The sequence below is a fragment of the Sebastes fasciatus genome, chromosome 10 (assembly GCF_043250625.1).
Source record: "Sebastes fasciatus isolate fSebFas1 chromosome 10, fSebFas1.pri, whole genome shotgun sequence".
Classification (NCBI taxonomy): domain Eukaryota; kingdom Metazoa; phylum Chordata; class Actinopteri; order Perciformes; family Sebastidae; genus Sebastes; species Sebastes fasciatus.
The window spans coordinates 33,628,533-33,645,262 of record NC_133804.1 but is presented as its reverse complement, the minus strand read 5'-3'; the positions used below and the strand labels follow the sequence as shown (position 1 = coordinate 33,645,262).

General features: G+C 38.6%; 2 protein-coding genes across 6 annotated transcripts in view; both read right to left on the bottom strand.

Moving 5' to 3' along the window:
- LOC141775815 (proteinase-activated receptor 4) overlaps window positions 1–16,730 on the bottom strand; it is a 198,136-nt gene that overhangs the window by 80,380 nt on the left and 101,026 nt on the right. The window lies entirely within an intron of this gene.
- b4galt1l (DP-Gal:betaGlcNAc beta 1,4- galactosyltransferase, polypeptide 1, like) lies at window positions 4,267–15,682 on the bottom strand. Of its 2 annotated transcripts, none has more exons than XR_012595690.1 (7): window positions 14,312–14,745; window positions 13,079–13,314; window positions 10,544–10,731; window positions 8,577–8,699; window positions 7,103–7,207; window positions 5,361–7,024; window positions 4,267–5,099 (listed from the first exon to the last, which is right to left on the bottom strand). XR_012595690.1 is itself a non-coding variant. In XM_074649534.1 (7 exons), exons 2-7 carry the CDS (start codon window positions 14,655–14,657, stop codon window positions 6,895–6,897), a joined length of 1,128 nt encoding a protein of 375 aa, XP_074505635.1. In that variant the 5' UTR covers window positions 14,658–14,845; window positions 15,084–15,682; the 3' UTR covers window positions 5,393–6,894. The 2 variants fall into 2 exon arrangements, 1 of the variants encoding a protein (XP_074505635.1); XM_074649534.1 differs by lacking the exon at window positions 4,267–5,099 and adding an exon at window positions 15,084–15,682 and having other exon boundaries at window positions 5,393–7,024; window positions 14,312–14,845.

Genomic DNA, 16,730 nt, shown 5'->3' with positions numbered 1-16,730 from the left:
ATGTCCAACAATTTTATGAAAAAAAGTCATAGTACAGTATGTCCAAAAATTTTATATAAAAAAGTCATAGTATAGTTTGTCCAACAATTTTATGAAAAAAGTCATAGTACAGTATGTCCAAAAATTTTATATAAAAAAGTCATAGTATTGTATGTCCAAAAATTTCATGAAAAAAAGTCATAGTATTGAATGTCGAAAATTTTTATATAAAAAAGTCATAGTATAGTATGTCGAAGAATTGTATGAAAAAAGTCATAGTATATTATGTCCAAAAATGTTATATAAAAAAGTCAAAGTATAGTATGTGGAAGAATTTCATGAAAAAAGTCATGGTATATTATGTCCAAAAGTTTTATATAAAAAAGTCATAGTATAGTATGTCGAAGAATTGTATGAAAAAAGTCATGGTATATTATGTCCAAAAGTTTTATATAAAAAAGTCATAGTATAGTATGTCGAAGAATTGTATGAAAAAAGTCATAGTATATTATGTCCAAAAATGTTATATAAAAAAGTCAAAGTATAGTATGTGGAAGAATTTCATGAAAAAAGTCATAGAATAGTATCTCGAAGAATTTCATGAAAAAAAGTCATGGTATATTATGTCCACAAGTTTTATATAAAAAAGTCACAGTATAGTATGTCGAAGAATTGTATGAAAAAAGTCATAGTATAGTTTGTCCAAAAATGTTATATAAAAAAGTCAAAGTATAGTATGTGGAAGAATTTCATGAAAAAAGTCATAGAATAGTATCTCGAAGAATTTCATGAAAAAAAGTCATGGTATATTATGTCCACAAGTTTTATATAAAAAAGTCACAGTATAGTTTGTCCAAAAAATGTATATAAAAAAGTCATAGTATAGTATGTCGAAAAAAGTCATGAAAAAAAGTCATAGTATTTATGTCCAAAAATTTTATATAAAAAAGTCATAGTATAGTTTGTCCAAAAATTTTACATAAATTATAATTAGTATAGTATGTCCAACAATTTTATGAAAAAAGTCATAGTACAGTATGTCGAAAAATTTTATGAAAAAAAGTCATAGTATAGTTTGTTGAAAAATTTGATATAAAAAAAAGTCAAAGTATATTATGTCGAAAGTCTTTTTGAAAAAAAGTCATAGAATAGTATCTCGAAAAATTTCATGAAAAAAAGTTATAGTATATTATGTCCAAAAATTTTATATAAAAAAGTCACAGTATAGTTTGTCCAAAAATTTTATATAAAAAGTAAAAGTTGAAGAATTTCATGAAAAAAGGTCATAGTATATTATGTCGAAAATTTTTATGAAAGTCATAGTATAGTTTGTCGAAAATTTTTTCTATAAAAGTCATATAGTATGTTGAGAAATTTCCTGAAAAAAGTCATATTGAATGTCGAAAAATTTTATGAAAAAAAGTCATAGTATATATGTCCAAAAATTTTATATAAAAAAGTCATAGTAGAATTTGTGAAAAAATCATAGTAGAGTATGTCGAAGAATTGTATGAAAAAAAGTCAGTATTTATGTCCAAAAATGTTACATAAAAAAGTCATAGTATAGTTTGTCGAAAAATTTTACATAAAAAAAGTCAGTCGAAGAATTTCATGAAAAAAGGTCATAGTACAGTATGTCGAAAGTCCTTTTTGAAAAAAAGTCATTGTATATTTTTTATGAAAAAAAGTCATAGAATAGTATCTCGAAAAATTTCGTGAAAAAAAGTCTTAGTATATTATGTCCAAAAAATTTATATAAAAGTCATAGTACAGTATGTCGAAAGTCTTTTTGAAAAAAAGTCATAGTATAGTATGTCCAACAATTTTATGAAAAAAAGTCATAGTACAGTATGTCCAAAAATTTTATATAAAAAAGTCATAGTATAGTTTGTCCAACAATTTTATGAAAAAAGTCATAGTACAGTATGTCCAAAAATTTTATATAAAAAAGTCATAGTATTGTATGTCCAAAAATTTCATGAAAAAAAGTCATAGTATTGAATGTCGAAAATTTTTATATAAAAAAGTCATAGTATAGTATGTCGAAGAATTGTATGAAAAAAGTCATAGTATATTATGTCCAAAAATGTTATATAAAAAAGTCATAGTATAGTTTGTCCAAAAATTTTATATAAAAAAGTCAAAGTATAGTATGTGGAAGAATTTCATGAAAAAAGTCATAGAATAGTATCTCGAAGAATTTCATGAAAAAAAGTCATGGTATATTATGTCCACAAGTTTTATATAAAAAAGTCACAGTATAGTTTGTCCAAAAAATGTATATAAAAAAGTCATAGTATAGTATGTCGAAAAAAGTCATGAAAAAAAGTCATAGTATTTATGTCCAAAAATTTTATATAAAAAAGTCATAGTATAGTTTGTCCAAAAATTTTACATAAATTATAATTAGTATAGTATGTCCAACAATTTTATGAAAAAAGTCATAGTACAGTATGTCCAAAAATTTTATGAAAAAAAGTCAAAGTATAGTATGTGGAAGAATTTCATGAAAAAAGTCATAGAATAGTATCTCGAAAAATTTCATGAAAAAAAGTCATGGTATATTATGTCCAAAAGTTTTATATAAAAAAGTCATAGTATAGTTTGTCCAAAATTTTATATAAAAGTCAAAGTTGAAGAATTTCATGGAAAAAGGTCATAGTATGTCGAACAATTCTATGAAAAAAAAGTAATTATAGCATATCGAAAAATTTTATGAAAAAAAGTCATAGTATAGTTTGTCCAAAATTTTATATAAAAAAGTCAATGTTGAAGAATTTCATGAAAAAAGGTCATAGTATGTCAAACAATTCTATGAAAAGAAAGTAATTATAGCATATCGAAAAATTTTATGAAAAAAAGTCATAGTATGTCGAAGAATTGTATGAAAAAAGTCATAGTATATTATGTCCAAAAATTTTATATAAAAATTCATAGTATAGTATGTCCAAAATTTTATATAAAAAAGTCAATGTTGAAGAATTCATAGTACAGTATGTCGAAAGTCTTTGAAAAAAAGTCATAGCATAGTATGTCCAAAAATTGTATATAAAAAAGTCATAGTATATAGCATGTCGATGAATTTCATGAAAAAAAGTCATAGTATATATAGTATGTCGAAAAATGTTATGAAAAAAAGTCTTTTGTTGAGTCTTTTGGAAAAAGTCATAGTATAGTATCTCGAAGAATTTCATGAAAAAATGTCATATTATATAGTATGTCAAAAATGTTATGAAAAAGTCATAAAAAGTAATAAAATGTCGAAAATTTTCATGAAAAAAAGTGATAGTATAGTTTGTCGAAAAATTTTATATAAAAAAGTGATAGTATAGTTTGTTGAAAAATGTTCTGAAAAAAAGTCAGAATTTCATGAAAAAGTCGGTTTTCTGTTTTCAAAGAATTTCATAAAAAAAGTCATAGTATAGTATAGTATATATAGTATCTCGAAAAATGTCATGAAAAGTCATAGTATAGAATGTTGAAAGTCTATTAGGAAAAAAAAGTCATAGTATGTCCAAAAATTTGATATAAAAAAGTCAGCAGCATCGACCTGTTGGGGATTCTTTCACAACAATCACTGGCTCGTTATACATCATCCCTTACTTGTGGTATAGCTCATGGTGGTAGATAACTGATTGGAGTACTGAAGGTTGTGGGTTTGATCCTTACGTGACACAGTCTGTTTTCAGGTCTAACTTCTAATGACGAAGTCAAATATACGAAAAGAACAGTCCTCAGTAAGTGTGGCATTGGTTGCTTAGTTCCCGGTTCTGTCTGTGGCAGAGCGGGGTTCGATCCCCACCCTCACATCGATGCCCGGTGCCCGACAGTGGAGTGAGACGAGCGTCTTCTCCCAGGGTTTACCAGAGATAACACTGGTAATGACTTTTTTATATAACATATAACATAACTTTTTTGGACATGACTTTTTTCATAAAATTGTTCGAAATACTATGACTTTTTTGGGGGAAAGGGTTATATATCATTAGGGTTAGGGTTATATTTTATTAGGGTTATATATTATTAGGGTTAGGGTTATATTTTATTAGGGTTATATATTATTATAGGTTATATTATTAGGGTTAGATTTCGGTTAGGGTTAGGGGTTATTATAGAATAGGGTTTGGGTTGTATATTATTAGGGTTAAGGTTAGGGTTATATATATATATATATATATATATATATATATATATATATATATATATAACCCTAACATATATATATATATATATAACCCTAACATATATATATATATATATATATATATATATATATATATATATATATATATATATATATATATATATAGGGTTATATATTATTATAGGTTAAGGTTATATATTATTCGGGTTAGGGTTATATAATATTATAGGTTAGGGTTAGGGTTTATATATTATTATAGGTTACGGTTATATATTATAGGTTAGGGTGTTCGCCCTGCGGAAACAGGCTGTGGTGACTGTTTCCGCAACTAGTATGTTGAAAAAGTTTATGAAAAAAGCCTGACTATTTTGACTAACGTTTTTCAAAAAACCTTCAACATACTATAGTATGACTTTTTCATAAAATACTTCGAGATACTACGCTTTTTTTTTTTTTTTTTTTTTAAATTCGGCATACTATGACTTTTTTTTCAAAAAAACTTTTGACATACTATACTATAACTTTTTTTCATACATTTTTCGACATACTAAACTATGACTTTTTTTTATTACATTTTTCGACATACTATGACTTTTTTCCACTATGACGAAAAAAGTTAAAAAAAAGTCATAGTATAGCATGTCGAATAAAAATAAAAAAGTCATAGAATAGTATGTAGAGCTGCAGGTTTGGAGATGCTCTGACCCAGTCGTCTAGCCAGCACTATGTTAATAATGTCAATGTTATTCCTCTCAGTGGTCTTACTGACAGACAGACTAGACAGACAGGACAGACTAGACAAGACCAGACAGACAGACAGACAAGACAGACTAGACAGACTAGACAGACTAGACAGAGCAGACAGGACAGACAGACAGACAGACAGACAGACATACCAGACAGAGCAGACTAGACAGACAAGACAGAGCAGACAGACAGACATACCAGACAAGACCAGACAGACAGACAAGACAGACTAGACAGAGCAGACAGGACAGACTAGACAGACAGGACAGACTAGACAGACAAGACAGAGCAGACAGGACAGACTAGACAGACAAGACAGAGCAGACAGACCAGACAAAACCAGACAGACTAGACAGACTAGACAGACTAGACATACAAGACAGACAGACAGACAGACTAGACATACAAGACAGACAGACAGACATACTAGACAGACAAGACAGACAGACAGACAGACTAGACACAGACTAGACTAGACAGACAGACAGACAGACAGACAGAAGAATGACACGCAGACTTAAATTCAGTTCTTCACTTCTATTTTCCATCATCTCATTTTACCCCCTGTACATTTACAGACTGGTTCCCTCCACCAGTTAAACCAGTTAAACCAATTAAACCAGTCAAACCAGTCACACCAGTCACAGCAGTTAAACCAGTTAAACCAGTCAAACCAGTCACACCAGTCACATCAGTTACACTGCATTCATTCTAAGGCACATTAAAGGTGAGTCGTTCACTGATATCACAAAATAATGAAGATTTTTGGTCTGAAGATAAACAAACACACACACACACACACACACCTGTGGGATAGTTTGGTCTAAACGTTGGTCTGACGGTGAATCGTGTGTTTTCTGACTGAGTGAAGTGACCCTGAAGTATCTGAAAGGAGCTTCAATGCTTCCTTTCCAATCTCCTTTAGCATATAGGGTACACTGGACCATCCTTTACCGGAGGGAAGGAGATAACGCCGTCCCACAATTCCTTGCAGCAGCAGCAGCAACATTTAAAGCGACGCATTACTCGTCTGTTTAGTTGTCCTCTACGGATAAAACCTCCTGATTCTGCTGTGGACACTTTAGATGTAAAGTCTTTGGTAGCAGCAGCTTTGATGACGACACGTGGAGACACACAATCAATCAAAGTATTGATTTTTGTTCTATTTTGGCATAAAGCTGATTAATCAACCGATTGTATTAAAAAAAGAAAAGAAACATTAATTAATCACATGATTATCAACGACTTCAAATGTGGACTTCATCCTCACACACACACACACACACACACATACATATATATATAAAAAGCCAGTAAGTGGACCTTGAGTTTAAGATTTTTTTGTGAACTTTCTCATATTTTGGTTTCTATAGTCAATAATCAATGAACAAGAATAATCACAACTCAACGTCCACTTACTAGGTTTCGTCTGAGCTTTAACCCAAAGCTCACGGTCTCCATCAGCAGATGGAGTTGGTACCATTCACTGAAGAAGACCATGAGATGTGGCTGAGAGAAGCAGTAAGTGGACCATGAGTTAAAGGGATAAGCTGTGGTGTCTCTCAGTGGGGTTGTTTCAGCTCCCAATCTCACATCCAGCACCTTTTAAGAACCAGACCCAGGATCCAGACCAGACCGGATCTAAATCCACCCCTCTGTATTACCCACAATCCCCCACCAATAAAGTCGGCACCATGTGACCCAGCGGCCCTGATTGTCTCTGATGATTTTCAAAATAAAAGGCTCATTCAGGACGTGTCGCACGCAGCAGCAGCATCTAACTGACCGATGGAGGCAGCCGATTGGCTACATTCAGCATCCAATCAGAGACGAGCCCCGGAGGCCCGGTCAGTCTGTGAGTTTGTGCAAAAGCAAGAAGAATCAAAGAAACAGCTGATGTTTGAGTCCAGCACGCCGGATCCAACCGGACAAGAAGTGTTTTACTGCATCAGTCAGCTGACCTGTGCCGCTCGCCGTCACGGTTTCCCCCACGTCCACCGTGATCAGACCTCTGCCGCTCACCGTCACGGTTTCCCCACATCCACCGTGATCTTAGTGAACAGATCCAGCTTCTCCACTTTCACCACTTTGTAGGTCAGAGATTTGATCCCGTCTTTGTTCATCGTGTCTCTGGTGTGAGCGATCCGGTCGAACCTGACACAGAAAGACACAAGTGATCAATAACCTGAGCGATCGATAACCAGAGCGATCGATAACCTGAGCGGTGTGTACCTTTGGGGGTTGGGGTCGTTCTGTTTGTCTCTCTCGTGACGAATCATTCGACACCTCCCGATGTCTCCGCTGGCTCTGGAGATGGACATCCCTCTTGACGCCAACCTGAGGTCAAAGGTCACACAGACACAACAGCATTGAGGTCAAAGGTCACTGGACACAATGTGTGTGAGGTCGGGAGATAAACCGCCATCGTCAGTTCAACAACCGCTGACTGATGATATATTCACACAGAGCTAGCTAGCTAACTAGTGTGAGGTGGGTCTGTAGGTGAGAGGTGAGTCTGTAGGTGAGAGGTGAATCTGTAGGTGAGAGGTGAGTCTGTAGGTGAAAGGTGAGTCTGTAGGTGAGAGGTGGGTCTGTAGGTGAGAGGTGGGTCTATAGGTGAGTCTGCAGGTGAGAGGTGGGTCTGTAGATGAGAGGTGGGTCTGTAGGTGAGAGGTGGGTCTGTAGGTGAGAGGTGAGTCTGTAGGTGAGAGGTGGGTCTGTAGGTGAGAGGTGGGTCTGTAGGTGAGAGGTGGGTCTGTAGGTGAGAGGTGGGTCTGTAGATGAGAGGTGGGTCTGTAGGTGAGAGGTGGGTCTGTAGGTGAGAGGTGAGTCTGTAGGTGAGAGGTGGGTCTGTAGGTGAGAGGTGAGTCTGTAGGTGAGAGGTGGGTCTGTAGGTGAGAGGTGAGTCTGTAGGTGAGAGGTGGGTCTGTAGGTGAGAGGTGGGTCTGTAGGTGAGAGGTGGGTCTATAGGTGAGTCTGTAGGTGAGAGGTGGGTCTGTAGGTGAGAGGTGGGTCTATAGGTGAGTCTGCAGGTGAGAGGTGGGTCTGTAGATGAGAGGTGGGTCTGTAGGTGAGAGGTGGGTCTGTAGGTGAGAGGTGAGTCTGTAGGTGAGAGGTGGGTCTGTAGGTGAGAGGTGGGTCTGTAGGTGAGAGGTGGGTCTGTAGGTGAGAGGTGGGTCTGTAGATGAGAGGTGGGTCTGTAGGTGAGAGGTGGGTCTGTAGGTGAGAGGTGAGTCTGTAGGTGAGAGGTGGGTCTGTAGGTGAGAGGTGGGTCTGTAGGTGAGAGGTGAGTCTGTAGGTGAGAGGTGGGTCTGTAGGTGAGAGGTGAGTCTGTAGGTGAGAGGTGGGTCTGTAGGTGAGAGGTGGGTCTGTAGGTGAGAGGTGGGTCTATAGGTGAGTCTGTAGGTGAGAGGTGGGTCTGTAGGTGAGAGGTGAGTCCGTAGGTGAGAGGTGGGTCTGTAGGTGAGAGGTGGGTCTGTAGGTGAGAGGTGGGTCTATAGGTGAGTCTGTAGGTGAGAGGTGGGTCTGTAGGTGAGAGGTGAGTCTGTAGGTGAGAGGTGGGTCTGTAGGTGAGAGGTGGGTCTGTAGGTGAGAGGTGGGTCTATAGGTGAGTCTGTAGGTGAGAGGTGGGTCTGTAGGTGAGAGGTGAGTCTGTAGGTGAGAGGTGGGTCTGTAGGTGAGAGGTGGGTCTGTAGGTGTCAGGTACCTGTTGTAGATGTCGTCGTCCTCCCCCCCCCAGCCCCAGTAGTTGTTGGGGAAGCCGTTGATCTTCAGGTACTGTTCTTTACTCATCGAGGACACGCCTCCAAAATACTGATTATAAGGTAACCTGGAGACAGAGGACACATTATCACACCTTTACTACAACAGGAAAACAGCACAAGAACTATGAAACCTTGAGAAACACAGAGTACCACAGTACAACAGTACTCTGGTGTTTTTTAGACAACAGCGACTAGATGGCGCTGCAGTAGCACTGCCGCCATGTTGGACTGAAACACCACCGAGTCTGTATCCATGGATGTATAAAGAGACGTCTGTAAATCAGAGGACATAATAGAACACTTAAATAGCCTTCATTTAAATCATTATGTCCATAAAGTAGTAAAATGAACTAACAGCTGAAAGCAGAGTTATTTTCCTCGTCATAATGAATCAGACCCACGGGACTGCGCCGCCTTTGCCGCTCATAGGACATATCTGGTTCTACAGGAAACAGGAAGTGAGCAGCCTGGCAGATGGTGGAGTTTCAGAGCACATCTCTTCCTCTGTGGTGTCACTGTGAGCACTTCCTGACAACACACGCTCCCCTCATGACAGGAAGTGAACTTCTTCCCCCCCATCATCATCATCATCATCATCATCATCAGTGTGTACAACAGCAAGCTTCACTTTGTCCTCAGAACATGTTGAAGCTCAGCTGAGCCTCATCCAGACAGACAGACACATGAAGAACTGAAGCTGTCCCAGTTAACGTGATAACACAAATTTGTTTTAACGCCACTAATTTCTTTAACGCAACTTGTGATTTTTAAAATACCTATTAGGAATCCGTTGGTACAAAATCCATTGGTACCAACCATGTCATACTAGCTTGTCATGAAGGAGGTTAAATAACACTCCAAACTTACACTAAATTTGTTGAGGAAAAACTGTCATGTCCATTTTCAAAGGGGTCCCTTAACCTCCGACCCCCAGATATGTGAATGTTTGAGGGTTTTTGTCCGAAAAATGTCCAATCAAATTGTCGGAAAAAAAAGTCAGAATTTTTTTTTTAAATATCCGAAAAAAGTCAGAAAAATGTGAAAAAAATATCCGAAAAAAAGTATAAAAATGTCAAAAAAAGTTCCAAAGGGCGGCTGGTTAGCTCAGTCGGTAGAGCGAGCGCCCATGTATGGCCAAGGCTCAGTCCTAGCAGCGGTGGACCCGCGTTCGAATCCGGCCTGTGGTCCTTTCCGCATGTCATTTCTCTCTCTTCCCCTTTCCAACACTCTATCCACTGTCCTATCAATAAATGCTTAAAAAAATAACTTTGAAAAAAAAAAAAGGCTAATGTTTATATAAAAAAAAAAAAAAAAAAAAAATCTGAAAAATATCTGAAAAAAGCCTGATAAATGTTTTAAAATGTCCAAAGAATATCCAAAAAATGTCTGAAAAAAGTCCTAAAAAAGTTCAAATATGTCCCAAAAAAAGTCTGAAAAATGTCAAAAAAAGTTACAAAAAGTCTGTAAAATATCCGACAAAAAGCCATAAAAATGTTAGAAAAAAAGTCTGAAAAATGCTAGCTTGTCATGAAGGAGGTTAAATAACGCCACAAACGTATGCTAAATTTTGGCAAGGTATATATACATTAGCCAAATAAAGCAGCATATTTGTCAACTCCCATGTTGATAAGAGTATTAAATACTTGACAAATATCCCTTTAAGGGACATTTAGAACAGATAGAAAATGTGATTAATGGCGATTGACTCTTAATGATATATAATAAAAGATATTATTGATAATAAATGATAACTTCTAATGGATTGACAGCCCTACTAAGAATGGGAACATAATCAATATGAATGAACTGTGAGGAGGATCAGATAATCAACACGTCTCTATAATGTCTGTTTAAAGCTTCACACGCGTGTCATGAAGGACCTCCTAGTGATGCTCAGGTGTGCTCTCACCTGAAGCCGAACTTGTCCATGGACACAGACAGGTGACGAGGCTGACTGAAGCACTTGTAGGTGTTGTGGTCGTCCATGGGGATCAGGTCCACGTCGCTGAAGACGAAGCACCCGTAGTCGTACTCCTTCAGAGCCTCGGCGTAGCCCACGTTCAGCAGCTTGGCTCGGTTAAAGATCTCGTCTCCATCCTGGTCCACGCACAAACACACGCCGTCAACGTTTAATTCATAAAAAATAATCACTATTTAATCTCAACGTTGGTCAGGAAAGTCACTGTTATCTCCTCAGTTCAGCCCGTCATTAAACTATAGATTTCTGATCTGAACGTCTTCACACGCACACACACGCACACACACACGCACGCACACACGCACAGCAGTGTGACTGATAATAACTCTTCTTTGACTGATAATAACTCTTCTGTGACTGATCTAACTCTCCTTTGATTGATAACTCTTCCTCCTCCGGTTTCTATGACAGGTATTTGGCTGCACGCCACAGTATACAGATCGCAGGTTGGTAGGCAACCATCACCTGCGCTGAGCTCTCAGGTGTGACATGTTGATTACTACCTAGAGGGACGACAGAGGAGCTGCCTCGACACGTTTCACTGTGAATAAAACATGAACATCATGTTCTTCATCCAACCTGAGACCAGCTGATGAACCAGTGATTCTCTGCCATATATACTGTACATGTGTATATATAAAGTTTAACATTGTGTGTATATATAAAGTATAACATTGTGTGTAAATATAAAGTATAACTTTGTGTGTACTGTATATATAAAGTATGATATTGTATAACATTGTTGACTCTTGCGGTGGCTGTGGAGGAAGAATAAAATGTTTATAGGTTAGACACACAGAACATTGAGTTAACACAGCAACATGCCTGACAGATGTTTAACATCTGGACCACTACAGTTTTAGATGAGCTGTTTGTGGAAACAAAGAGAAAAGTAGAAGCAGAAATAGAAAAAAGAGAAGCCCGTATTACCAGAGCAGAACCCTCAGAACCCAACACCAGCTGCTATTGGCCGAGACCAAGCAGGGGGGCGGGTCTCAACGTCTCCAGCGACCACAGCCATTGGTCAGAAATGCCTGACATGCAGAGGGAGGGGAGGCGGTGTGAGGAGGAGGAGGAAGAGGAGGAGGAGGAGGAAGGACACAGACAGGAGAGAAGAAGAACAACTGTGAGTCACAAACAAGCAAACAAAGAGCTGTGAGAAGAAGAAGAAGAAGAACAAGAGTTTATAGAACCAAAGAGCTGATGTGATCACACAGTTAGATCTTCTCCGTGCAGTTAAAACACACATTCATTAATTAATATGTCACTAGCATCGCTGCAGGGGGTCACGGTCTGCTGCACGCAGCCGCACGCAGACATATAGACATTTTTCAACTTTTTTTCTCACATTTTTCAGACTTTTTTCAAACATTTTTCTAACTTTTTTTTCCCGGACATTTTTCAGACTTTTCTGACATTTTTCTAACATTTATTTTCAAAAAATTTTTGTGGACATTTTCCTGACTTTTTCTAATTTTTTTCTGACATTTTTGGACATTTTTCTAACTTTTTTCAAAAAAAAATCAGACATTTTTCTGACTTTTTTTCCATCGGCATGCACATGCCCAGTGTATGTAGATGGTCATGTGATGTGATGTGCGTTTTCAGGCGAGTTAGTATGGACAGAGATTATTTCTTGGTTTTAAAATGACGCAGTAGTGTTGACGTAGCGTTAGCAAAGACGGTCTCAGTAGTGTTGACGTAGCGTTAGCAAAGACGGTCTCACACACTGCTGACTGCTCATCACGTTTATCGTTGTTAAGTGTTGGTACTTCATCTCACTGAGCAGTGATCCAGCAGGTTTAATAGAATATACAGTCAACACTGATTTGCTGTTCATCTGCTGCCAGATGTTTCACATAAACAGATGTTTCACATTAAAAGTCTTCCAGCATCTCAACAGGCAGAATTCATTGCCTCTCCTGGAGGGGTTTTAATTTGAAACATCTGCAGGAAGTGCTGAGCGTCATCGACAGTAAAAAACAGTAAAGTAGAAGAAACTGAATTCATTATTGTCAGAGTCCACGCGGCAGTTTTATACAACAGCGTATCACGGCCGTTGGAGGTTTAAAATAATAATAAAGAATTTAAAATAATTATATATATATATAAAATATATAATATTCTGAGAAAAAACCTGCACATCAACAAGAACAAACGTGAATATTCTCAGAGATTTATTATTAATTTTATTTATTTAGATTATTGAGTCAGAAATCTGCAAGAAGAAACTCAAATTGTGCAAAACTGTGGTACGCCAGCCGCCAGCCGCCACGCAATATGGATTCTGTTGTTCCTGAAGTCGTGTTATTAGAGGATGGACACACTGTCAGCTGTTGTTGCCTGTTGGGCTGCAGGTTGCCATGTTGTGACTGGAGCATATTTTTATGCTAAATGCAGTAGACTACAGGTGTGTAACAGCAACACCTGGTACCTGGTTGATGGACCAGTGACATCACAACGTACCTGGTTGATGACGTAGACACCGTAGTCCAGCTGCTGGCGCTGCAGGATGGGGTGCAGGTAGTAGAGCCAGTACTTGAGGTGTTCGTCTCGCTTGCGGAAGGGGATGATGATGGCGACCTTCTGCTGCGCCACACAGTCTCTGGGTCTGAAGCGTCCCCCCGGCTGCAGGTTGGGGTTCTCCTTCTTGATCTGGTCCAGGCTCACCGGAATGTTGAACTCCACCCGCAGAGGACCCACTGAGGACACAAACACCAGAACCCGTCAGCGCCACACAGACCGCAGGACGCTTCTGGACTTCATACCAGACTACATAATGGACTAGATGACGGACTAGATGACGGACTAGATGACGGAATACATAACAGACCACATACCAGACCCCATACCAGACCACATACCAGACTACATACCAGACTACATAACAAACAACAGAGGAAAAGAAAAAGAAGACGAAGCTTCTTCTTCATTGCACACTGGCAAACGTTACGGCTGACAACCACTCAGCTAAACTAGGGATGAAGACTAAAATCTGGAGATGGGACACGATGGGACCTGTTGATGGGACCTGATGATGGGACCCGATGGGACCAGTTGGACCAGTACTAAGAGCAGAGCTGTGTGACATCAGAGGGGTCACAGCTGAGCAAACATGAGCCGTCAGACTGATGATCAACATCCTGGTCCCATGTGAGTTCAGGTCACTGAACTCCAGAGACCATAAGAGACCACATCAGACCTACACAGTCCAAAACCGAGTCCACAACAGTTCTGGGTTCTGGGAATATTCCTTCTAAAAAACACATCGGTTCCTATTTGAATATGTATTTCTGAAGCAGTGTCCACAACACCACTTCTTAACGGGCCGCGAGCGACGCAGCGCTGCTTAGAATAAAATAAAAATATAATAATAATAATGATGTTGATAATAATAAAACGCATTTATTATTATTATTATTTTTATTAATAATAATAATAATAATAATAATAATAATAATAATAACAGCCTACTGCCAATATATAAATATTATAATACTTCCATCAGTATTATAATACATTATAATATAACATCCATCATGGTGTTCCCTCATCTGACTGTAGCTAGTGACTGAACTGACATTTGTTTAAATGAAAATCTAAGAGAGTGTGAGAACCAGAACCAGAACCAGAACCAGAGGAGCTGTTTCTAACCTACAGCTCCCGGACCGGAACCCCGGCGGGTCTGACGGGTCTTACCCAGCAAAGGGGACGTCTCGGGACATTTCTCCAGCTTCTTCTTCTCCTCCACCGGTTGCTCCGGAGGTTTCGGCTCGTCCTTCGGAAGTTCTGGCTTGTCATTCCGATTCTGCTGCGGGTCCAGCTCTGCAGCAACCCCCTTCTCTCGGGGGAGTTCGGTGTTTCTGACCCGGTTTGTCTGCGTGGTAACGTGATGGGACTGCTGGTTCTGGGCGAAGGCGAACCGGATGTCCAGAGAGCGGACGTAGAAGACAACGGTGACGGAGATGTGGAGGAAGCACAGCAGAACCACCAGCTTACAGGTCCGGTGGAGGAGCGAGAAGCTGGTGGTGGAGTCCCCGGCCATCCCGACCCACTGGTTCTGTAGTAATAAACCACTGGTTCTACTGGGAGGTTATCGATAAACCCACTGGTTCTACTGGGAGGTTATTAATAAACCCACTGGTTCTACTGGTTCTGTATTAATAAACCCACTGGTTCTATAGTGATAAACCCACTGGTTCTGCTGGTTCTGTAGTAATAAACCCACTGGTTCTACTGGTTCTATACTAATAAACCCAGTGGTTCTACTGGTTCTACATTAATAAACCCACTGGTTCTATAGTAATAAACCCACTGGTTCTGCTGGTTCTGTAGTAATAAACCCACTGGTTTTACTGGTTCTATACTAATAAACCCACTGGTTCTGCTGGTTCTGTAGTAATAAACCCACTGGTTCTACTGGTTCTATACTAATAAACCCAGTGGTTCTACTGGTTCTACATTAATAAACCCACTGGTTCTATAGTAATAAACCCACTGGTTCTGCTGGTTCTGTATTAATAAACCCAGTGGTTCTGGTTCTGCTAGCAGGAGGAAATAGGACTAACTCTTAACTCTCCGGCTCCATTTTCAAACAAGTTCACTGGAAAGTTTCGGATTCCGAGTTCCGGTCGAATTAAAGACGGAAAGTTCCCAGAAACGAAGCCGAATGAGAGATCAGAGTTCCGGTAACCGTTAGAGCCCGGTCACCGTCAGTTAGCAGTTAGCTTCAGTTAGCTCTCCGTGAGTTGATCTTTAATGTGACGTTATAAGATGGAGCTCCGTCACCGTCAGTTAGCAGTTAGCATCAGTTAGCTTCAGTCTGAATGTGACGTTAACGGTTAACCGTTAGCGGGAGTTAACAGGAACTCCGTGTCTCCGGTACACGGTTCTTTAAAAGAAACGGTTAAAAACAGACGAAAAGACTTCAGATGACAAGAAAACACGTTAAAAACTAACTAATATTACCGCTCTGGTTCCTGACGGCGACGGTTAGAAGTTAAGAAGAGACTCACCGACCGACTTTCTTCAGACTGACTGAAGGTAACTGACCCCTCTAACGGAACACCAGCGAGCTGACGACATCAGCCGAGCCACTTCCGCCTAACGATTTCAAAATAAAACCTATAACCTTAAATTGAATTTGAGAAGAATGTCTGGTCCTTATGTGAAATATTCAGAATATATGTGAATATGAATATATTAAGATAGACTTTTATTGTCCCCGTGGGGAAATTTCTCCTGAACTCCGTCCAACTGCAGTTACAAACACTAAATTAAAACAGCATCAACAACAATAATAAACGATTCCACGCAAGACAGGAAACAGTTCCACAGAAACAGATGTGTCATCACATACAAAGTCCACCTATTTAATGGCACATACTATCACACACACTATGGCAGGTATTGCACCCAGGTAGTGCATTGCACCGTCTACTGTCTTGCCCATATTGCACAGATGCAACATATTGCACTGTCCCTATTTAACATATTGCACTGTCCCAATTTGACATATTGCAATGTCCCTATTTAACATATTACACTGTCCCTATTTAACATATTGCACTGTCCCAATTTGACATGTTGCACTGTCCCTATTTAACATATTGCACTGTCTAAACATATTGCACTGTCCCAATTTGACATATTGCACTGTCCCTATTTAACATATTGCACTGTCTAAACATATTGCACTGTCCCCATTTAACATATTGCACTGCCCCAATTTAACATATTGCACTGTCCCAATTTAACATATTGCACTGTCCCTATTTAACATATTGCACTGTCTAAACATATTGCACTGTCCCTATTTAACATATTGCACTGTCCCAATTTAACATATTGCACTGTCCCAATTTAACATATTGCACTGTCCCAATTTGACATATTGCACTGTCCCTATTTGACATATTGCACTGTCCCCATTTAACATTTTGCACTGTCCCAATTCAACATATTGCACTGTCCCAATTTGACATATTGCACTGTCCCTATTTGACATATTGCACTGTCCCTATTTAATATATTGCACTGTCTAACCATACTGCACTGTCCTTATGATATCTTTATGTTACGTGTTGTTGAGAAGTTTAATAGACATCGGCAAGAATGA

Excerpts from the sequence above, each read along its gene's own strand:
- b4galt1l (XM_074649534.1), bottom strand. The coding sequence starts at position 14,657 with ATGGCCGGGGACTCCACCACCAGCTTCTCGCTCCTCCACCGGACCTGT. Across the intron at positions 13,315-14,311 it reads CGAGACGTCCCCTTTGCTGG|TGGGTCCTCTGCGGGTGGAG; the intron begins GTAAGACCCGTC and ends TTGTGTCCTCAG. Across the intron at positions 10,732-13,078 it reads GTGTCTACGTCATCAACCAG|GATGGAGACGAGATCTTTAA; the intron begins GTACGTTGTGAT and ends TGCGTGGACCAG.